Here is a 24757-nt window from a genome sequence, read left to right as displayed (position 1 = left end):
TGTGAGAGGCTGTGAACGACTAAAGTTCGTCAGTAGGACAGGGGGCGCAGGGAATTACTTACATAATCTGTGTGCGGTAATTGGTGGGGATTGGGTGCAAGGCTTTGTGTGTATGAGCGAGATAATGGAGTCTCCACCGGGAAAAGTTATTGTCACGAGTGTGTAGCGAATTTAATGCAGAAATGCTTTTGCGGCGCTGACAGTACACGGCGCTTCCGTTCAACAGAACATGCGGAATTGCGGGGTCTAACAGTGAGGAAATACTCCGGTAGAGAAATGGTCTACCATATGATTTCGATGAGATTTTTTCTAAAGCCTTACCTGAGAGGTGTTAAAAGAAACATATCTCCGTTAGTGTCTATGTTAACTCGGTTAACATTTAAATGTCGCGATTCACTGGCGTCTAAGAATTGGCGGTCCAACCCTGTGATATGGATAATGTAAAAACATATCAAGATTAAGACCTTCGGGTTTCGTCTTCGTTGAATTTGAGTAACAGACATAAGATATTAAGCAATAATTTGATAGAATTTCTAGAAATCACCAATTTGCATAAGCTGACTTATTGGCTATGTCGGTTCAGAAAGCTTATGCCTCTCAAACCTTGAAGTTGAACCGTTACGACTCACCTATTGTTAACATTTTAATCATTAGTCATGGTCATATCCGTCATCATTTATTCATCTCAAAAATTTATGAATTTCAGTATACAACAAGTAAGCCAAGTACGATAGAGAGGCAGCAGGCACATATGTTAGTAAGAGAGCAAGTACAGCATAAGTATCGCAATCCTTACTCCAGAATATGTTCTAGAGATCCTGATATCCTTGATTCTTTGTTTTTTTTTTTTAATTCCAACTGGACCCTTGGTGGGGTTGGCCTGCAGAATTATGCTGCAAGGTTGTTGCCAGGCGTCAACGTGTGACGTATAGTTCGTTTATAACACCCTATTATTTTTTCAAAATAACCATAGAATCAGCACATATACATATGTTCATGGTATTTGCGTATTTCAATGAATTTTTTTGTTTAGCTACTTTCCTAGCATACGTTGCAGGAAAAACTAAATTTAGCAAACAGAGGTGTGTCTACGATGACGTCACCAGCACGCCTCTGAAGCGGAGGCTGTGGTTGGCTGCCGCGCGTCAGGCACCAGTCACACCACAGCTGTCGCGTGTAGTGTTGGATAAAAGTTGTGCCATAGGGATGAATGGAGACAAAATGCAGGCAAACGGGAAAGATTCGTGTCTCTGGAGGCCTGATATTCGGAAGAAAACTAAAATTGATGAATTCCGTGAGGTTGTAAACAAAAAGTTTGGCACTTCATTCGGTAAGTATCAAAGAAAATCTGCCTTGTTTTCCTCAAGTTTTGTAGTTAAGCCGCTTTCACTACAGGAAGTATTACATTGAATTTCATCCGTTGAGTTCGAGGACTTTTAAAGATCAACGATACAGTGATTTACAGTGTATCAAAGATTTAATGAAACATATTCTTCGAGAAATAAAGATTCAAGTTTTTATATTTACTTTCTTCGTCTTATGTTTGACAATAAGAATACTTAGGAAATTTATCGATCGTTGTTTGTCTGCCAAGTAATTGCTGAATAACCGCGATCAAGACGATGAGAATAAAGGTGTGAATTTAACTGATATAATTTTTTAAAACAATTTCCATCATAATATTGAGTAGCAGATTGAGCGAATACCAAGTGATGCGAGAGCCAGCAGACACATTTTAACCCTGCCAAACGTTGAACTGCTAATTCATTGCATTTTGATGTTATGGCACATCTAGCTCTTGTAGCAGCCCTATTCCTGCACCCATTAATTTGTAGAATGTGTGTGTGTGTATACCTTCATTTAAGCTTTTACCATGAAACGAGGCAATCCACAGACAAGTAAAGCTTGGGGTTATGGTAACATTTATCTCCAGGGGGTGTTATCCATGGCTCTTTCACTCCATTCGCCTAGCTTGTTGCATTTCTGCCTTATCCACATGTGGGTCGTTGGCATTCAGTTTATAAACAACATTGTCACAGTCTAACATATAACACACAGCTCGCATGACTTTAAGTAACTAGATTTAAGTGCGGTGAGAGCTACGCTTTACTCCTGACTCAAAATATGTACTCTCTCTCTCTCTCTCTCTCTCTCTCTCTCTCTCTCTCTCTCTCTCTCTCTCTCTCTCTCTCTCTCTCTCTCTCTCTCTCTCAATTTTTTGAAAACTCGAAATATACGTCTGATTTTATAACGTTTAATTATTTTCCCTGAAAGTGATACTAATTAGTTGATGTTATGAGAAACTGGTGTTTTGACAATTGTCAAAACAACAGTTTATTGGACGGCCAAGAGATATGCCGGATAATCATTATAGTTCCCCAAACGTTGTCAGTTTTTCTTGTACTAGCTAAGGGTTATTAATATACACTAAAGTAGCGAGTCCCGGAACATTCAATTACATGAGGTGTAGTTCCACCCTTATTGCTTCTAGGCGCTACTTATTTTGAACTGATATCAGTTAACTAGCCATAAACTATTTGAGTTCACCGATGAACCTTTCAGTGTTGAGACTTGAAGACGGTCAATTTTTTTCCAATGTTTGATCTCTAGTGTGGCTTTAATGGGAGATCTACAGTCTGTGGAGAGATTTGGGAAAATAAAAGATAATCGATATAGGTGAATAGAAGGAATGTATTAAGCCATGTTTCTCGATATTTTGCGCATAACCATAAAAACAATATGATCAATTTTTTTTTCTGTCCTTTCCTTATGCTAATTCAGGTTTTACTCTACAGGTGATTATCATGACCTATACAAATGGTCAGTGAGTCAGTATGCAGACTTTTGGGGGACGTGGTGGGAATATGGAGGATTTGTCTGTTCATCGCCCCCTTCCCAAGTTGTGGACACGTCTCTGAACATAACACAAATACCACGCTGGTTTACCGGCACTAAGCTCAACTTTGCTGAGAATCTTCTTCGTTTCCGTGATGATCGTGTAGCAGTTTATTCAACAGGTGAGTGGGTATGATCGAGTTGGATGAATTTGTTTATGTGCTGTGTCCTGGAATTGATAATTCATAATTATAAGTTATTAGATGTATTATACATTACACCTATTCTGTGTTTTAGCAAATTTGTTCATGATGTTATTGATTATTTATGCTGACAAGTCACACAATACGATTTACCATCCACCTTTAAAGTTGATGTTAATTGATAGTCTATCCAAACCTTTGTTCCGTTTCCATTTAACCCATGTCGCATGTACGGCAGTGGTTATTTGACAGGAATTCTTGGCCAAATAACAACGAATTATTTAACCAGGGTTATTGGTCGGATAACGACGGGTTCTTTGACCGGGACCCGTCCGAAAGGGCCTCGGCTTTTTAACCGGAAGTTATGTCTGTTTTTATCCTGATTTTAATATGCATATTATATTCATTATATTTTCATGGTGTTACGATTTTGCTGTATTTGTGAACGGTTTTAAGGGTGGTTTCGTGCACAACAAGGAAGGCAGCAAGCACCTCCCTCTTTCCAATGCCGTAGGCATCAGTGAAGAGGTACATCAGCGAAGCGACCGCTGCTCATTGACCTCAGGGGTCGCGTCGGCAAGCATGAGCTCATGGTACTCGAAGAGGTTGCTGCATCTCCTTACCCTGGATGAATGTACCCTGTGCAGCTCATTGCCTTCAACTGCAAAGTGGATCAAGTCAGGGAATGACTTCAGATGGTCTGCAAGATAAGTCTGCTCCAGGACCAGGATTCTGCAGCAGGCATGCCCCTGGGAGCAGCTGGTGCAGGTGGCATGGTTTTCAACCGAACTTCAGCATCGGTGCTGTGGATGTCACCGAATTAACTTGCGTTTATCTTCCACTCGAAGCAACTTTTTTCACGTGTTGTTTGGGAGGGGTATCCAGAATAGACCCTAATTCCAGTATCGGCAATTTGTAATGAATTTGTAATATTACAAACATTTGAAATATTTGGATGAATATTTAGGTACCTCAGTATCATGAACTTCTTAACGTACGTGTTCATGGATATCATTAATGAAAGTACATGGCATATGTATTAACTAATTCGTCAAATTAGTAATATACATAAGTGAAGTCAAACATAATTGCGTAAAAACGTACATAGATGCAATTGAAATTGTAACCACTAGAAATATAAAGCAAATACAATGCATATTAAGATCAGGGTGAGATAATACAAATTTCCCTGTAAAGTAGCCAATGATTGTATATCCGAATTCATGTCAAATAAAACTTGGTAAATTGGGCGGGAACCAAGTCCGGTCAAATATCTTGCGGTTAGTCAGAAGGGAATCCCGGTCAGATAACCAATTTGTATATACAGGTATTTATCGCGTAACGACTGTTCGTTCATAAGAGCGACGTTTCGTGGTAGTGACATCCGGGAATGAGGGTTAGAATTCAGACTGAAACTATATTTTCGCTAAAGCGACGGATTTGAAGAAGATTCGTTTTTTCTCGAATATTAATTGGAACTGATAAAGAAATGAAGTACAGTTTAGGGTTTTTCAGTTATAATGCCTTTTATAGATATAGCAAATTAAATACATTAGTCATATTGTATTCGAGTCATTCATTAATGGTCATCTTGTAAGGAACATCAAGTTTTCTTATTCTTAATGTGCCATTAAAGTGAGATCTTCGTAATTTGATTTTTTTTGCTATATGATAGATAAATCTATTATTGTTGTTCATGATTTCTCACATATATTTGTATGCATGAAAGGATCTTATTTGGAAATTTGATTTATTGTTTGGAAATATATACATATCTTTGAAGGTAAAACCTTAAAGGACTTGTAATCGATTTCCTTTAATTTGAAGAGGGAGATAAAGAGTTATGTATTGGTACATGTAGATGTAAAGATGAATTGTATGGCTTCAGTCAATGCAAAAGTATTCATTCCTCTCATTTTTTAATGTAAAGAATGTAATGACATGGAAAGAAGCACCAGCATTGACTTCTTGTTAAAAGAGTGCATATGCAGAGAGTGACTGTAAAAGTGTGTTTCATTGGATTGAGGGGATGCAGATATAGAGTAAAACCGAGACCTTTAAGAGCTGAGAATGGTGGGTGTCAGAGAGGGAGGTGTTCCATGGATGAAACTTTGCATGGTCCTTTACAGCAGGAGAAATCACATAAGATGTAAACAGTTTGGTATAGTTTACTCAGTGTCAGCCAATTTTATAAGAGATAGGACACTGATGAGAAACTGAAAAGAGAATTGTGATATACAGACACTTGTAACAGGTGAGCAGTGAGACACCAATAGGTACAACTTTAGTGTACAGGTAAGATGGTGTTAACATTGGTACGTAAGATACCGAGTTTATTATATCTTTTCAGTGAGCATAAGTTAACAAGGATTTAGGACTATATTTGATCTGCAATGTTAACTCAAATATTACAGGAGAGGGACAGCCAGGTATAACTACTATCACATATGAACAGCTCTACAAACGTGTTGGTGCATATGCCAGAGCACTTAAAGGCCATCATGTTAAAAGTGGGGATCGTGTGGTAGGGTATTTGCCCAATTGTCCTGCTGCCGTGGAGGCCATGCTTGGTTCAGCTTCCTTAGGTGCTGTGTGGAGTTCTACTTCACCAGACTTTGGTATTACGGTAATTATCTCTAGCTTGCTTTTATTTATATCATAAATGCATATCAGCATCAATGATTTGGTTCTACAAAATGTTTGAACAACCAGAATCTAAGGTTTCAAAACTGTACAAAGGTATGTATATGAAGTATAGTGCATTATAAACATGTAATAAGCCTTTCAGCTGGTTTGAATAGGTAATTTTTTTTATTGCTGTGTATTCATATTTTCATAGTGTCTGGGGTCCAGTCCTCAGCCTGATTTAGAGAGGGACTTCCATTGAATTTGATTTCAAAACCTTTCATCCCTTGATGTCCCTGAAAACAGCTTTTTATGATATTGACCACATATATAAAAGTATGTCAGAATGAAGTGTTTTGTCTTCATATTTTAGTTTTAAATGTTTTGCTATTTTTATAGTGATATACAATGACATGCAAATTACATACAGGTAATGATTTGTGTCATGTTTACTGATGAAGATGAATTCTCTGCTCCTCAGGGGGTGTTGGAGCGGTTCACACAAATAGAGCCTGCCATTTTATTTTCTGTTGAAGCTGTAGTTTATAATGACAAAATCCATGACCACCTCAACAAACTCAAACATGTTGTTGCGGGTTTGAAACACTTGAAAAAAGTGGTCATCATCCCATATGTTCACAAGAAAAATGAGATTGACATTTCTGATATTCCCAATAGGTAAGTTGTATATCTTCTTCAGCATGTACATCTTTTTTGCTATCACAACAGATTTGTATAGACTCAATTGATCCAAGCATCATGGGTGTGAACACCACCATGACCATGTAAAAGGAGACAAGTAGAAATCAGAGGAACTATTTCAGAGTGCAGGAATTGGAATGTAGCTATATATATTTTTTTTTCTTCATACTATTTGCCATTTCCACGTTATTGAGGTAGCGTTAAGAACAGAGGACTGAGCCTTTGAGGGAATATCCTCCCTAGCCCCCTTCTCTGTTCCTTCTTTTGGAAAATCAAAAAACGAGAGGGGAGGATTTTCAGCCCCAGCTCCCTCCCCTTTTAGTCGCCTTTTACAACATGTGGGGAATATCTGGGAAGTATTCTTTCTCCCCTATCCTCAAGGATAGTATATATATATATATATATATATATATATATATATATATATATATATATATTCTTTCTTTCATACTATTCGCCATTTCCCGCGATAGCGAGGTAGCGTTAAGAACAGAGGACTGGGCCTTTGAGGGAATATCCTCACCTGGCCCTCTTCTCTGTTCCTTCTTTTGGAGAATTAAAAAGAAAAAAAAAAAACGAGAGGGGAGGATTTCCAGCCCCCCGCTCCCTTCCCTTTTAGTCGCCTTCTACAACACGCAGGGAATACGTGGGAAGTATTCTTTCTCCCCTATCCTCACTTGGCCCCATTCTCTGTTCCTCCTTTTGGAAAATTAAAAAAAATGGGAGAGGAGGATTTCCAGCCCCCCACTACCTCCCCTTTTAGTCACCTTTTACGTCACACAGGGAATACGTGGGAAGTATTCTTTCTCCCCTATCACCAGGGATATATATATGATTTATAGGTTACCTCCATTTATAGGATGATTGCATCCTTGCAATGTACAGGCTTAAGAAAAGATTATGGCATTTATGTAAATTTTCATAAAAAGTGATTTTGTGTGTTTTACCCACAGCATATTCTTAGATGAATTTCTGGCTGAGTGGGAAAGTGAAAAAGAAATAGAATTTGAACAGGTGCCCTTCCACCACCCTCAATTTATCATGTTTTCATCTGGAACAACTGGTGTTCCCAAGTGTATGGTTCACTCTGTTGGGGTAAGTAGGAAAAAAGTATCTAATTCAAGATACCTGTATCATAACTGTGTGAATACCTGTGCAGTGAGACATTATGCAGACATACTTTTCATGCTGTATATCTAAGTCATTAATGTCTTTGTTTAGTTGATTTTATTTTGATCCACTCTGATGTACTTTTTTATATCAGTAATGAATGGCATTTGGTAGACTAGATATTACATTAACATTTACTTTATATTGGTATCCTCATTTGTTTACACAAGATTCATTTCAGGGGACCCTTATTCAGATTGCAAAAGAGCATGTGCTTCACTGTGATCTTTCTCGTGATGATGTCTTCACTTACTACACCACGGCAAGTTTATTTTTCAGTTCATTTTTCACTGTTCTTAAAGTTATTAACTTTTGGCTGAGAAATGTATGTAGAGTAAATTATTTTTCTTAGATCATATTTAAGAACTATATTTGGTGCAAGTAAGGTTGATCAGTTCAGTAATTATTCAGTACAGCAGAGGTATGGTAATAAGAAAAGTATGGTTGAGACAGCTGGAGAGAGGGTCTTGAAATGGTTTGGACATATGAAGTGAAAGAGTAAGGGGATGTTGACAAAAGAGATATGTGTCAGAAGTGGAGGGAACAAGAAGGGGTAGAACAAATTGGAGATGGAGGGATGGCGTAAAAAAGATTTTGAGTGCTTAGGGCCTGAACTTGCAAGAGGGTGAAATGTATGCATGGTATTGAGTGAACTGGAGCTGTGTTGTGTGCAATACAGTGGGCAATTTGTTGTCAGTGGACTGAACCAGGGCATATGAAGCAGCCAGTCATGGAATTTTTTAGAAGCACCATTTATATAACATACTATGGGTGTCCTAAGCAGTCCATCAGAAGTATATCTGTTGTTCTTGCCATTTGGCCATATCTTTGATTATACAGGTCAGGTTATATGCTGATACTTGATGACAGTCATATAGGAAATGCTCTGTGAATTAGAAGAGATGAATTCCTTCCATACCCAGCCAAATTATGAAGCATGGAAACATGATTACCAAATTGTCCGCTACACTTGTAATTGTTGACTCTTGAAGAAACACATCAAAGTGAAAAGCTAGCCAGTGTGTTACAAGCAACTGAGGAGGGTTCAGTTAACTGCCAGTGTTTGGCTGGATTAATGGGTTTAAACAAGCTTAGCTCATGAGTTATGTATGAGTGCTTGGAGAGTGGTAATTTGGGATATGGCCACCCAGTTTACTTGCTGTTTGAGTACAGAAAAAAAAGCCTCATACTTCAAAACTTATTTTCTAGACTGGTTGGATGATGTGGAACTGGCTAGTGGTGGGATTGTTCTCTGGATGTTCACTCTTCCTTTATGATGGTTCTCCTCTTCTGCCCACTCCTAGCATACTTTGGGACTTTGTTGACAAGTTAGGTAAGTTTTGTTAACGGAATTTATTACCTAAATACTGTCATAATGTTCATAAGTCTGTATGAATGTACTTATTCTCTATATTGATTTTAATAGTTGTTTAATCAGAATTAATGGATAAAAAATTTATTGAGGAAAGAGATCTTGTTTTTATATATTACTTTTACTTAGGGTAAATGATGTTACATTTATCATAGGTTTTTCTTTTGTTTTAATTTGTCTCTAGACCCACCTTTGTTATCATTTGCAACATTGTAGGGCAGTAACATGTGTAGCACTCCTTGACTCTTGTTTTACAGTTACACACCTGTTTATTTTGTACTTCCACTTCATTTTTGGTCTCATAGTGCTTTAGTCACTATGCTCAGATCAATTGCCTCCCTGCCAGTTCAGTAGCATGCACATAAGGTTGTTTCGGAACATTATTGTATATCATATTCTTGAAAGGTGGTTCTTTGGTATTTGCATGTAACTGATATGTTGTTGATATGATCAGCCTTATGTTTCAGACTAGTTTCACTGTAGCTGGATTTTCCTTTTTACTTTTTCTTTTTACAATAACTCCAACTTTCATTACCAGCCTTTATTCCAGACTGTTGTGCTATGAAATGCTGTATCTTTCTTTAGAGCAGTCTTCTTTGTGCTTCCCACTTTGTCCTACAGCTGCAGAGTAATTCTCTCACAACTGTTGACAAATACTGCATTCTCTGTATGTAGAATTTTTCTTGTCTACACAAGCTCTCTTCACATTCCATATATCAGTACACTCTTTGATAACTTTTTTCTTTTCTTTTCATCTTTCAAACTATTCGCCATTTCCCGCGTTAGCGAGGTAGCGTTAAGAACAGAGGACTGGGCCTTGGAGGGAATATCCTCACCTGGCCCCCTTCTCTGTTCCTTGTTTTTTATATGTAAGAATAATGATATTCTTATTTACTTAAGTGCTTATCATGATTACAGATGATGAATAAGTTTTTGTCACGTACATCACTTTCAGGAATCACAGTGCTTGGAACTGGTGCTAAATGGCTAACTGTATTAGAAGAAAGAGGGGTAAAGCCCCGAGAAACACATGATCTGACATCTTTGAGAGCCATCCTCTCCACTGGTTCTCCTTTGTCTGTACACTCATTCAATTATGTTTATAATGACATCAAGGCTGATGTCATGTTGGGATCCATTTCTGGTAGGTATGAATTTTGATAAAGAATATGTTCTCTCAATAATCTGTTTTAAATGTGAGGAACTTTCTTTTGTTTTAGCTTGAGTGCCTCCCACCCAGGCTCATTTAGTAATAAGATGACTTAGAAAATTATTTGTATCTTAATCTAGTGGCATGCACTATCTAATTATCTATGTATCAGATGCCCATACCCTCTGGGAACTCCCATCAAGGGGGTGGCCATGGCAAGAGTCTCTACTTATCCCTGTCCTTACATGCCTTCCTTGCATACACCATTCCACACATTCTTCTCCCATTTCTCTCCTTCCATTACTCAGGTGCACTAATAAAGAAATAGCACTAGAACTCTGTATTGCCATTAGCACTGTAAGCAAAAGTGTACTGTGATGACAGTATCCACTAGCTAGTGAGACCACCTTAGTTTCATAAAATCATGCCCATAATCTGTTGGAAAACAATCTTGGCAGTGTCAGTGCTGTGGGTTGCCATGGAAATTATTCACATGGAGGTCTATGGCTTTCCTGTAACACATCTTTCGAGGAAACCTTTCTCTCTTTGTCAAGAGTAGATCTTGTATAGTCTTAGGGTTGCCTTTGTCATGACAGAAAGACCAAAGATAACTTTTGGGGTTATGTTTCTTTGCCTTGCTTGGATTCATGAAGAAAAATTTTCTCATACCTTCCATGTTGGTATGCTCTCATGGCATGTTGAATAAATGGACCTTAGAGAAAAGTAGGTGGAAAAGGTTTTTTCTTTGGGGCAGTCCTACTGGCATTTTTCATAGTTGTTTTTCCCACCTTTCCCATACCATATCTTTTTATAAAAACTTTCTCTAAAGCAGCAGTGAGCACTAGGTTGACATGAGCATTCTAAGAATTATGAGGAATGTCACTACTGATGACTAGGGGACAATGTCATCATCACCTTGTCGGGGATTTTGAATGGTTAGAGGGTGGAACCAGTCCATGCTGATATTACAACAAACTGACTGGTGGTTAATGAGGTGTTAGAGACATTTCATCAGTGATGTTAGTGTTAAAAGATTTCTAACCCCTGGAGATCTATGATATCTCATGGATCATGAGAAAGCTTTCCATACTTGTGAATGTACATTATTATTATTCAGATTTAAATGATATGCTAACCCAAGTTAGTTTATTTTTGAATGAAAATTATTCTTCAATTTAAAGCTCCCAAGTAATTTACTGTTTCATTTAGCAAATAAGCGTTGAAAGATAAATCCAGATATAGCAGCTGAAACACACAGATCATTTCACTTCATAATTTTATGATATTCTCTTTCCAGGAGGCACAGATATTGTGTCTTGCTTCATGGGCAGCAACCCGAGCCTGCCTGTATATGAAGGAGAGGTACAGGGACGGAACTTAGGCATGGCTGTTGAAGCTTGGGGAGAAAATGGTCAACCTGTGTTTGATATGAGAGGAGAACTGGTTTGCACCAAACCATTTCCATCCATGCCAACACAGTTCTGGAATGATGATGGTGGCATAAAGTACACAAAAGCATATTTTGCTAAGTAAGTTTTTATTATTTTTATGCAAGCCCCAGGACCTCCTGTACAGGGCTCTTGCAGCTCCAAGGTTATGCTTCATGCAAGATCAGGGAAATGATGAATTGCTTTGAACCAAGAAGGCCTATGGTGAGACAGTACTCCTTTTTGTCCATTGATGATACATCCTTGCTGAAAGTAACTTCTCACTTATAGTGTAACTATTTGCAGGCATAGTCTGATACCACCTGCATGCATGGGTTACAATGCCTCACTTGCATTCTTGACCACCCATCTCTCCTATGCAAACACCAGTACAACGTGTTGAAAAGTTCTCTTATGTCCACTATGCAACTTCCATCGTGAAGACACTGGACAGTTTCTCCTCAATTGTCCTGCACTCTCCACATGGACGTACACATATCACCTCATTTTTTGACCTGTGGTCATGCAGATTATGCAGGAGCAGGGAAATGATAGACTTCTCTGCAGCAACAAGTTTCTGAATAAGATCTAATTTCTATCCATCCATTAATAGTGATACAGCCTTGCCATAGATGCCTTTCTACTCATTGCATAAAAAGTTACAGGCAGTCTGGTAAGACTTATACCAATATATATATATATATATATATATATATATATATATATATATATATATATATATATATATATATATATATATATTTTTTTTTTCGCTGTCTCCCGCGTTTGCGAGGTAGCACAAGGAAACAGACGAAAGAAATGGCCCAACCCACCCCCATACACATGTATATACATACGTCCACACACGCAAATATACATACCTACACAGCTTTCCATGGTTTACCCCAGACGCTTCACATGCCCTGATTCAATCCACTGACAGCACGTCAACCCCGGTATACCACATCAATCCAATTCACTCTATTCCTTGCCCTCCTTTCACCCTCCTGCATGTTCAGGCCCCAATCACACAAAATCTTTTTCACTCCATCTTTCCACCTCCAATTTGGTCTCCCACTTCTCCTCGTTCCCTCCACCTCCGACACATATATCCTCTTGGTCAATCTTTCCTCACTCTTCTCTCCATGTGCCCAAACAATTTCAAAACACCCTCTTCTGCTCTCTCAACCACGCTCTTTTTATTTCCACACATCTCTCTTACCCTTACGTTACTTACTCGATCAAACCACCTCACACCACACATTGTCCTCAAACATCTCATTTCCAGCACATCCATCCTCCTCTGCACAACTCTATCCATAGCCCACGCCTCGCAACCATACAACATTGTTGGAACCATTATTCCTTCAAACATACCCATTTTTGCTTTCCGAGATAATGTTCTCGACTTCCACACATTCTTCAAGGCTCCCAGGATTTTCGCCCCCTCCCCCACCCTATGATCCACTTCCGCTTCCATGGTTCCATCCACTGCCAGATCCACTCCCAGATATCTAAAACACTTTACTTCCTCCAGTTTTTCTCCATTCAAACTCACCTCCCAATTGACTTGACCCTCAACCCTACTGTACCTAATTACCTTGCTCTTATTCACATTTACTCTTAACTTTCTTCTTTCACACACTTTACCAAACTCAATCACCAGCTTCTGCAGTTTCTCACATGAATCAGCCACCAGCGCTGTATCATCAGCGAACAACAACTGACTCACTTCCCAAGCTCTCTCATCCCCAACAGACTTCATACTTGCCCCTCTTTCCAAAACTCTTGCATTCACCTCCCTAACAACCCCATCCATAAACAAATTAAACAACCATGGAGACATCACACACCCCTGCCACAAACCTACATTCACTGAGAACCAATCACTTTCCTCTCTTCCTACACTTACACATGCCTTACATCCTCGATAAAAACTTTTCACTGCTTCTAATGACTTGCCTCCCACACCATATATTCTTAATACCTTCCACAGAGCATCTCTATCAACTCTATCATATGCCTTCTCCAGATCCATAAATGCTACATACAAATCCATTTGCTTTTCTAAGTATTTCTCACATACATTCTTCAAAGCAAACACCTGATCCACACATCCTCTACCACTTCTGAAACAACACTGCTCTTCCCCAATCTGATGCTCTGTACATGCCTTCACCCTCTCAATCAATACTCTCAATCAATATATATATATATATATCTTTCTTTCATACTATTCGCCATTTCCCGCATTAGCGAGGTAGCGTTAAGAACAGAGGACTGGGCCTTAGAGGGAATATCCTCACCTGGCCCCCTTCTCTGTTCCTTCTTTTGGAAAATTAAAAAAAAAAACGAGAGGGGAGGATTTCCAGCCCCCCGCTCCCTCCCCTTTTAGTCGCCTTCTACGACACGCAGGGAATACGTGGGAAGTATTCTTTCTCCCCTATCCTCCAGCCCCTACCAGGTAATAATATCGCCAAGGCTTCACTGTGTCCCATCCTGTCCATGCACACTATATAATTACCTATTCCTAATTACATACAGTATTTGTACTGTAAAGAGACAGTGCTACCTTCAAGGGGCCCCATCTGTTGTACAATCTCTACTTTCATACAACTTCTTAATTTCACGTATGTCGTCTACATTAAACATGTCCTGTCATTCTGTTACATTCATTCACCACTCATGCTATAAAACTACTTCATTCTATCTTTTTAAACATGTTTCTATCTTAATTTCATGTTATGTTCACTGGTTTAACCATTCCTACAGCTCTTGAAGATCTGTTCACCAGCTACATCAACCTGTTTTAAAAGCTTAAAGGTGGTGATTAGTTCACCCCCCTACTGTTTTCTCTTCCTTGGTGGGCAAATTTCTAGCCTCTGGCCTTTCCCTGAAAATCAGTTCTCTTAAATCTGCTGCTGTTATTGTTGCTTTCCTCTGGACCTTCTCTATTAACTCTTTGTGCTTTTTCGGTGCAGCAATCGAACTTGAGAAGCATAATCTAGTTTTGCCTTATCTAGGATATGAAGAAATACTAAATACATCCTTTTCTAATATCTGCCAGCAGACATTTTATCTCCTCTACTCTCCTAATGTGGGACTCTAATGACAGGTTATGAACAAAGCTGATTCCCAAAAACTTCTCACACACACACACACACACGAGGCTTATTTCCTGCTAAATAATAATAACATCAAGATCCACTCTCACTTTTTCCCATCCATATAACTTTAAATTTGCATGTAACTGAATTTCACCAACGACGCACTGGACCAAATTTGGAGTCTATTTAGGTCCCTTTTAAAGCTGATGCAATCCTCCTTGCTCTTCACTTTCCTTAAAATCTTTGATTGTCTGGAAACATGTTCCAGTAAGAGTTAATACCTATATATATATATATATATATATATATATATATATATATATATATATATATATATATATATATATATATATATATATATATTTTTTTTTTGCTTTGTCGCTGTCTCCCGCATTTGCGAGGTAGCGCAAATATATATATATATATATATATATATATATATATATATATATATATATATATATATATATATATATATATATGTATATATATATATATATATACGTAGGTGTTACTGGATTCTGCCCTTTGTGGTTACGCTGTGAGTGAAAAGTCACTTATGGTTTGAGTATATCATTGCAAATCTGTAAAAGGGAGGACAGTCTTATTTAGGACTTCTTTCTCCAGGAAATCCCATTATTTCTTTGCTCTTGTTTGGAGGACAGCCTCACAATAGTAAGAGACCCATAAAAGGGATCCTGGGGTTGTGCTGTTAAAAGAATGTATGTGTATGTTTTTTTCCCAAATTAATCATTTTCACATGTCAATTCTTCAGTTAAGGCCTAGCCTTAGTGTAGACTTCTGTCCATGACTGGAGTCTCAAATAATGATATTGATGATAATGATGATAATAATAGAAATTATTATTCATTATTATTATTATACTTAGTCGGTTTCCTGCCACAGCAAGGTAGCATCAGGAAACAGATGAAGAATGGCCCATCCACTCATATACACATGTATATATATATATATATTATATATACATAAACGACCATACATGCACATATACTTACACACACACAGACATATACATATATACATATGTACATATTCATACTTGCTTGCCTTTATCCATTCCTGTCATTACCCTGCCACACAGGAAATAGAATCACTTCAGAAAAAAGACAAAAAAGGCTACATTCGTTTACACTCAGTCTCAAGCTGTCATGTGCAATGCTCTGATAGAAATTATAATAATAGTGATAATGATGATAATATTAATGATGATGATAATGATAATAATGATGATAATGATAATAATAATGATGATAAAAAGCAGCTTAGAGGAATAGTTGTATTTATCAGGTAATACATATGGTAAGGGCTTCTTGCTAGCTCTGTCATTATGGCAAAATCTTATGATAGGTGCTTGAAAGTGTGTAGTTAGTCTTTCCCTCTATCATCATAAATGAGAAAGTAGAATACAGGGAACATATAAAGATAATAGTAAGCCAAGTGATGAGTAATATAAGTGTGAGAACTTTCACTACAAGAGACAGAATCGTATTAAAGAAAATTTTTAAATTATATCCAAGAAGCAAAATTGAATAATGCTGTGCAATAAGATCTTCAGTGAAACAAATAGAAAATAGGAAGAAAATTCAGAAGCATTCACAAGCATAATAGAGGAATAACCTTTTATATCAGTGCTAACAAGGTGTATGTTAGAATTATGGTCATAAAAAGATTAGTTAGCTCCTTTTTAGTGAACTTGTTAGATTTAGGTGAGAAAAAGGGTGTGTAGACTAGATTTTTTACTTGCAAAGATAGTGGAGAAAGATAAGAAAATGTATGAAGTAGTTTTGGATTTACCAAAGGCATGAGAAAGTTGACAAGAATGACTGTGAGGAAATTGTAAAGAACTGAGGAAACATTACCTTTAGTGAATTAATGAAATGATACACATAGTACACAATATGAAATGGGTAATGTACACATGAAAGTAACCCACAACCAACCACTTTTTTAATAATTTCATACTACTTAAATGCTCACTGAACATGAAATTTCATCTGGATGGTCAAGTTGATGCAATCTTTCAGTGTTTGCATGCAGTATTCAGATAATCAGTGAGCTATGCTGTGTTGGGATCAGTCCTTTATTTATCTGTATCTGTTTTGTGCTCAGGTTTCCCCACACTTGGACCCATGGAGACTATATCATCATCAACTCAAAAACTGGAGGAATAACAATGTTAGGACGAAGTGATGGCACTCTGAACCCAAGTGGTGTCAGATTTGGCAGTGCAGAAATATACAGTATTGGTAAATACTTTTTTGTGCCTAGTTGTCTAATAATGAGAAATGAATGTATTTATTAATTTATTTATTATACTTGAATGTTGTTTCCCGCATCAGCAAGGTAGTGCTAGGAAACAAATGAAAAATGGCCCATCCACTCATGTACACACACATACACACACACACATATATATATATATATATATATATATATATATATATATATATATATATATATATATTTTTTTTTTTTTTTTTTTTTATACTTTGTCGCTGTCTCCCGCGTTTGCGAGGTAGCGCAGGGAAACAGACGAAAGAAATGGCCCAACCCCCCCCCCCATACACATGTACATACACACGTCCACACACGCAAATATACATACCTACACAGCTTTCCATGGTTTACCCCAGACGCTTCACATGCCCTGATTCAATCCACCGACAGCACGTCAACCCCTGTATACCACATCGCTCCAATTCAGTCTATTCCTTGCCCTCCTTTCACCCTCCTGCATGTTCAGGCCCCGATCACACAAAATCTTTTTCACTCCATCTTTCCACCTCCAATTTGGTCTCCCCCTTCTCCTCGTTCCCTCCACCTCCGACACATATATCCTCTTGGTCAATCTTTCCTCACTCATTCTCTCCATGTGCCCAAACCACTTCAAAACACCCTCTTCTGCTCTCCCAACCACGCTCTTTTTATTTCCACACATCTCTCTTACCCTTACGTTACTTACTCGATCAAACCACCTCACACCACACATTGTCCTCAAACATCTCATTTCCAGCACATCCATCCTCCTGCGCACATCTCTATCCATAGCCCACGCCTCGCAACCATACAACATTGTTGGAACCACTATTTCTTCAAACATACCCATTTTTGCTTTCCGAGATAATGTTCTCGACTTCCACACATTTTTCAAGGCTCCCAAAATTTTCGCCCCCTCCCCCACCCTATGATCCACTTCCGCTTCCATGGTTCCATCCGCTGACAGGTCCACTCCCAGATATCTAAAACACTTCACTTCCTCCAGTTTTTCTCCATTCAAACTCACCTCCCAATTGACTTGACCCTCACCCCTACTGTACCTAATAACCTTGCTCTTATTCACATTTACTCTTAACTTTCTTCTTCCACACACTTTACACTTCTTTCTTTCATACTATTCGCCATTTCCCGCATTAGCAAGGTAGCGTTAAATTCCCATACATGCACATATACATACATATACATATCAACATATACGCATATACATACATATATATATATATGTACACATACACAGACATATACATATATACACATATTCATACTTGCTTGCCTTCATCCATTCCTGGTGCTACCCCACCCCACAGGAAACAGCATTGCTACCCCCAGCTTCAGTGAGGAGCACCAGGAAAACAGATAAAAAAGGCCACATTTGTTCACACTCAGTCTCTAGCTGTCATATGTAATGCACCAAAACCACAGCCCTCTATCCACATCCATTGACAGCACCTTGACCCCAGTATACCACATCTTTCCATTTCACTTTGTTCCTTGCACGCCTCTAACCCTCCTGTATGTTTAGGCCCTGATCGCGCAAAATCTTTTTCACCCATCCTTCCACCTCCAATTTGATCTCCCTCTTCTTGTATTCTGTGTAATTCATATTTTATGCATTGTAGATGTTTACATACATTTTATTTGAAATGCTATGAATGAATTTGCTTTTAACCTGAAAATTAGTTCCATACAAGTTTAGGGAATTGTTAATGGTATTTCAAGCGATTAAGTTTCTGTTAAAATTCTACTGTTTCACCCACAATAGTAATTTTTATGAGTCCGGTAAACATAGGCTTCCATTTAGATTTTTCAGCAGCTATCAGGCTAATAAAATTTGACATGTATGTTTTATTTTACAGTTGAACAGTTTGAGGAAGTCAGTGATAGTGTATGTGTGGGCCAGAGGAATGATGCTGGTGAGGAACGGGTGGTCTTGTTCTTGAAGCTTCATCCACATGCCAAATTCACTCAAGAATTCACACGCCGCATTGTGATAGCCATACGTGCTGAACTCTCAGCAAGACATGTTCCTGCTGTTATTCTTCCTATCAGTGAAGTACCAGTAAGTGTTTTACACCTTTAAACATTACTTTTATTTTCTCAGCCCCTTAAAAGGTAATCATTAGGCTAGTGGTTATTATGTTTGTATTTAGCCATGTCCAGTTTTATTCAGAAGTCCACCAGCATAGGTTTCATGGACTATTTAATTTAGCAAGCTCCAGAAATATGCTAAAGAGTGTACAGAAATCTTGTCTCCCATTTTCCTCTCCCACACATACAGGACTTATTATCATCATTATTATTAGGAAGAGTTGCCAGTAAGTTGATCATAGAATCTTTCCTTAATGTATTTGTTTAGTTAATTTGATTGCTGTTATTGCTGTGGGGGAAAATCTGGTTAAATTATCTGATATCTTTGCAGTACACAGTCAGCGGCAAAAAAGTAGAAGTGGCTGTGAGGCAGATTATCCAAGGAGAGACTGTTAAGAACAGGGCAGCTCTTTCCAACCCTGATTCGCTGGACCTTTATAAAAATATACCACAACTACAGGATTGGTGAAAATCTTTGTTTTGTTTTCAAAACTTTGGCATCATATTGGTAAGCTAATACAAAATATCTACACAAGAGGTTAAAGCAACTACAACAAGGGATTTGTTCACTCCCAGACTGGTATGAGTGAAGCAAGGAACAGATTCAGTCCTTACAAATTGTAGTGGTTGTGATCTTTATGCTCATTGTTGCAGGTGAGATGTTTCATAGTTGCTTTTTAATCCATTGCCTCAAGTTTAAGATACAATATCAGTAAGAAGACTTTTAGTGTGTCAGTTTAAATACTGTGGCCATGGCTTTTTTCATAACAGAATTACATGAAAAACATAATACATTTACTGCATGTTGTAATGAATACCCTTAGTATGAATCTTTGAAATTAAAGCAATTATGATTTGTATGGGACCATTTTTATACAACTGTAAGTGTATGGGAACTTGTTGATATGTATGACCCAAATTGATGCAGCCATTTAAGGACCTTTATTATCTATTTGGCATTTTTCCGTATTTAATCTAACAATAACTTGTATGGGACCATTTTGGTGTGTCTGACAGGAACGATTTATATTCATCTCGCAGGATATTCAGTTTTTATCCTCAGCGCCATTAAGTTGAAATCACAGAAGGATTTTATTATGCATTGAGAATTGTAATCCAGGTAACTTTAAGCCATGCCTTATTCTGCTTGGACTTCTTGGATGTAAAACCAGTGAAACTTTCAATGAAGTACAATAGAATGATCATTAATCAAATTTTGGCAGGTGAATGTGTCTGAGCTTCTGACTTTTGGATCTGAAACTGTCACCATCTTTCCCCTACCTTGGTTGTACACAATCTCCATTTATCAGTCTTTATAGAGAGCCCTGTACACTTCAACTTGGTGAACTGTTTAGAAATCTTGGCTTCCGTACTTATATTAAAGATATTTGTTGGAAAGTCAGTTATATTTTGATGGAAAATTTTTTAATATCTTTGGAACAGAACATAGGAAGTGTCATTTCTTGTACATTGTCAGAATGTGGAAGGTTGAGCCTCTCCACATTTGTTTGAGATGATTCCACTTCAGTGAGTTAATGTATCAAAGGTTTTGTTGCACTTATTATTGCTGCAGCAAAATATTTGGCAGCTAACTATTCCAGGGATAACATGGAGGTAGATTCTGGTAAATTTAAACTAGCATACTTGCTACTTCAGCAACTGTAATGAATTGCAAGTTTGATAATGTAGTTATAAGTATATTTATTTCTCATGTGCTTTTAAGATGGTTTTAGGCACATCAGACTGTTTATGTCTACATGAGTGTAAAGTAAAGCTTGGTGAATAACTCTTGCCTCCTTCTTGCTAAAGATAATAGCTAAAAGTCTTTTCGTATATTCTTGTATTTGCACCCATTGAAGTTTCTCATCTGATTTGGGATTGACTTGAGGACTCTTTGATATTCCAAAATATGTACATGTTTATTCTTAGTAGTTTGGTTAAGGTGTGGTTTTCCACATTTGTTTATTCTTTCGGAATGATTTTGTACATCTTTTCTACTTCTGAATATGTTACTTCAGCCTCTGTTCTATTTTCTGGCTTTAGGCCGTGTTAGAATGGCATTTTATTGTATTGGATCAAAGTAGCTAACATTGATATGATATCTTCTGCAAGTTCTTGATCATTAATCTTGGACTAATGCAAGATGCTTTATTCATTTGTTTATATACTTGTCAAAATCAGTGTAAGAAACCCATTCCTCAGATGTTGGCGTCTGCTGCCTTTGGGGAAGAATTTAGGTAGATGAATAGAGTTATAAAGTTTGTAGGGTAAGGAAAGCAGTAAGTGAAACAATGAAAAATACTGCTTATGATATTAAAGTTTGGAGATTCATGGTTCTCAAATTGTACAACAGGAATGCTTGTATTGAAATAAGCACTGACCCCTCTTTTGAATTGGAATTTTGAGTGAAGATTGTCATTGGAGATGTGAAAGGATTTACTTAGAACTTTATGAAACAATCTCAGAGCAGAGAGAAATATGATGTTAGGCAGTAGTGGAGTGTCATTCAACTAATCAACATCACCATCTAGTACTCCATGAGTTTGACAATGATGCCCTTCATGATGTTTTATTTGATTATTTCCTCCATCTTGACTGGATTCACTCTCATTGCTCTAAATCATATTTGTATGCATTCTTGTGTAAAAAAAAAATAAATGCCAATGCTGGCCTTTTTCGTCCTATTTATTTATATCTATAAAGCTTTAGCAACCTGTCAGCCTTCCAGAATATATGTGGAATGAAATAGCTGATATTTTTAGAATAAATGGTTTTAACCACAGTCCTTATCATGATGTGATACAGCACTGTTGCAGAGTAATGGGCCATCTAACCAGATAGTGCTTTTAGAATATGCTACAAGTAGAAGTTCCATTAAAACTCCTGTTCACCTGAAAACATAATAAGGTGTATGGAAAAGAGTTTTCCCATCATTATAGATGCAAACTGTTGAGATATTGGGAACCAAGAGTCTATTACTTTAGGTCCACATTGCTAAGATGCTTATAACTGAGAGTTACATAATATTTGCATTCTTGTAGAGCTGGAGACTATAAGATCCTAATGTTGTAAATTATGAGTTGATGAGAACTGGGTCTCTGTTGCTATTTTGTTGATATTTCAGATTGTTTAGGTGTTGGGAGCTGAGGTTCTTTCTTCCACTTGATCCGCATGCATAATTTAGATATTTTTTATTTATGGATCATTGCATTTTCAGTAGAAGTTATGCAATGAAATGTAAGTCCAAGGAATTTTGGATTGATATTGAATTATGTTTATTCATTCATAGTCAGTGATACTAAAAATTTCATCACTGGCTCTGTATTCCCATGTGTCACATTCATGGCTCACAGTGCTATTTACTGTAAATGTTATGCTGGATATAGATGTCATATAGTTTGTTTTCCTTAAAGAGTGCTGTGGATAATCAGAAAAAGAGAATAACATGATTAGAATTTAGCATAGTCTGTTTTGATATGAGTTTTATTTTTAGTGTTCTAATTGGCAAAGCTGTGATAAATTATATACATTCTACCTCATAAGCAATATTGCACAAGGTTTGGAAACTTGTAATGGCAGACTTATTTGTAATGTTCATTAAATGTTTTGAATCTTCAAAATACATGCATTGCTGAACAAAATAATTTTTATTCTTTTAGATTTTAAGATATGCCTTTTTGAAATTATCAGAGCATGAATCTTAAATTCAAAGTAATTAAGCAAAATAAAGTTTATTTTGCAGAATTATGCTGGGCCTCTTGCCAAGTTCACTCCTGAATCAAGATATTGAAAATAAAGTTCGTGTTACTTTGCAAAGCATATGTAATATTTCTTTTAGATTGTGTTATAGATATTTCTGCTAAGAGGTGAACAATTTTTATGTGTAGTCTAGTAATTCTATCGCAGGTTTTAAGTGAACATCTGAATTTGTGAATTAATGTTATTATATGTAGGCTTTACATATACATATTTTTCATGTGTCTTGTAGTTTTTCATTGTTGAGTAGCACCTTTGCATCCCTCTTGATTTATTTTTTGTGGTACACTAAGTATATCCTATCCCTGGGATAGGGGATAAAGAATATGCTCCAAGAATTCCTGCATGTTATAGAAGGTAACTAAAAGGGGTAGGAGCAAGGGGCTGGAAATCTTTCTCTCCAGTTTTTACTCTTCCAAAAGAAGGAACGGAATGGGGCCAAGTAAGGGCTTTTTCCTATAAGGCTCAGTCCTCTGTTCTCGAATTCTTCCTTGCTAATGCGTGAGATGGTGAATAAGTATGATTTTTTTTCTGCACAGCCCCCTATTCATACCAAGGGCCACAGACCTATCCTAGGTTTCCCTGGTTCAGTCCATTAAGAGCATATTGACCCTCATATACCACATTATTCCAGTTCACTCTCTCTTATGTATGCCATTCACCCTTTTGCATGTTCAAGATCACCCAAACTCATTTTCTCTCCATTCTTCCATTTCCAGTGTGGTCTCCCTGCTTGTCCCTACCATGTCAGACTCGTATATCCTCTTTGTCAACCTCTCCTCACTCATTTTCTCACATATTCAAACCATTTTATTACACCCCTCTTCAGCTCTCTCAACCACACTCTTATTACCACACCTCTCTCTTACCCTTCTATTACTAATGTGATCAAACCACCTCACTCTAGACATTGCCCTCAAGCATTTTATTTCCTACGCATTCGCCCCCTTCCATACATTTTCATTAATAGCCCATGCCTTGCATCAGTAAAACATCATTGGGATTACTGCACCCTCTAACATGCCCATTTTTACTGTCTCAGATAGTGACCTTTCTTTTTACACATTTCACATTGCTTCAAGAACCTTTACCCTTATTCATCCTTTACCTCTCTTCTCCCATGGGCCCATTCAATACCGTGTCCAATTCTTGGTATCTAAAACACTTCACCACCTCTGTATTTTCTCCATTAAGACTCACACCCCAACCAACCTGTCTCTACACTGCTAAACCTAATAACTTTACATTTTATTCACATTTACTCTCAACTTTCTCCTTCCACATACTCTCCAAAACTCAGACGCCAACATCTGTAGTTTCTAATTCGAATCTGCCATCATTGTTGTGTCATCAGGTTGGCAGGATAGTGTGGATGTGATGATGGGTGGCAGGAAGTGTGGATATGGTGACAAGTGACAAGTAGCATGAGCATGGTGATGGGTAGCAGGGTAGTGTGGACATGGTGATGGGTAATGGGTAGTGTGGATATGGTGAAGGGTGGTAGGGTTGTGTGGACATGGTGATGGGTAGTGGGTAATGTGGTCATGGTGAAGGGTGACAGGGTTGTGTGGATGTGTTGATGGGTAGCAGGTAGTGTGGACATTGTGAAGAGTGGTAAGGTTTTGTGGACATGGTGATGGGAGGCAGATGGCATGAGTACGATGATAGGTGGCTTGTTTGTGTGGGTGTAGTGATGGATGGTAGGATAGTGTGGGCGTATCAATGAAATACAGGGTAGTGTGGGTATGGTGATGGATGACAGGTTAGTGTGGGTATGGTGATGGATGACAGGTTGCTGTGGGTATGGTGATGAATGACAGAGTAGTGTGGGGATGTTGATAGATGAGAGGTTAATGTTGGTATGTTGATGGATGACAGGGTAATGTGGGTATGGTGATGGATGATAGGGTAGTGTGGGTGTGGTGAAGTATGACAGGATAGTGTGGGCATGGTGATGGGTGGTAGGGTAGTGTGGGTATGGTGAGGGGTGGAAGAGTAGTGTGGGGTTAACGATGGGTGGCAGG

The 24757-nt window shown here is 37.8% G+C and overlaps 1 protein-coding gene across 1 annotated transcript; it reads left to right on the top strand.

The window, feature by feature from the left end:
• The first annotated feature begins 1142 nt into the window (after positions 1–1142).
• LOC139747442 (acetoacetyl-CoA synthetase-like) lies at positions 1143–22960 on the top strand. The gene is made up of 12 exons (XM_071659790.1): positions 1143–1330; positions 2796–3017; positions 5453–5664; positions 6145–6341; positions 7319–7460; positions 7717–7797; positions 8745–8868; positions 9863–10051; positions 11355–11586; positions 16722–16858; positions 18746–18948; positions 19309–22960. The coding sequence occupies exons 1-12, from the start codon at positions 1207–1209 to the stop codon at positions 19444–19446; spliced, it is 2001 nt and encodes a 666-aa protein (XP_071515891.1). The 5' UTR covers positions 1143–1206; the 3' UTR covers positions 19447–22960.
• The last annotated feature ends 1797 nt before the right edge of the window (positions 22961–24757 follow it).

This window comes from Panulirus ornatus, chromosome 68 (assembly GCF_036320965.1).
Source record: "Panulirus ornatus isolate Po-2019 chromosome 68, ASM3632096v1, whole genome shotgun sequence".
NCBI lineage: Eukaryota > Metazoa > Arthropoda > Malacostraca > Decapoda > Palinuridae > Panulirus > Panulirus ornatus.
The sequence above is the reverse complement of the archived record's forward strand: the minus strand, read 5'-3'. Positions and strand labels throughout refer to the sequence as shown.

What these genes read in the sequence shown, in the direction of transcription:
- LOC139747442 (XM_071659790.1), top strand. Translation starts at nt 1,207, where the DNA reads ATGAATGGAGACAAAATGCAGGCAAACGGGAAAGATTCGTGTCTCTGG. An exon ending in GTATGGTTCACTCTGTTGGG is followed by an intron (nt 7,461 to 7,716) that starts GTAAGTAGGAAA and finishes GATTCATTTCAG; the next exon opens with GGGACCCTTATTCAGATTGC. An exon ending in CATGTTGGGATCCATTTCTG is followed by an intron (nt 10,052 to 11,354) that starts GTAGGTATGAAT and finishes TTCTCTTTCCAG; the next exon opens with GAGGCACAGATATTGTGTCT.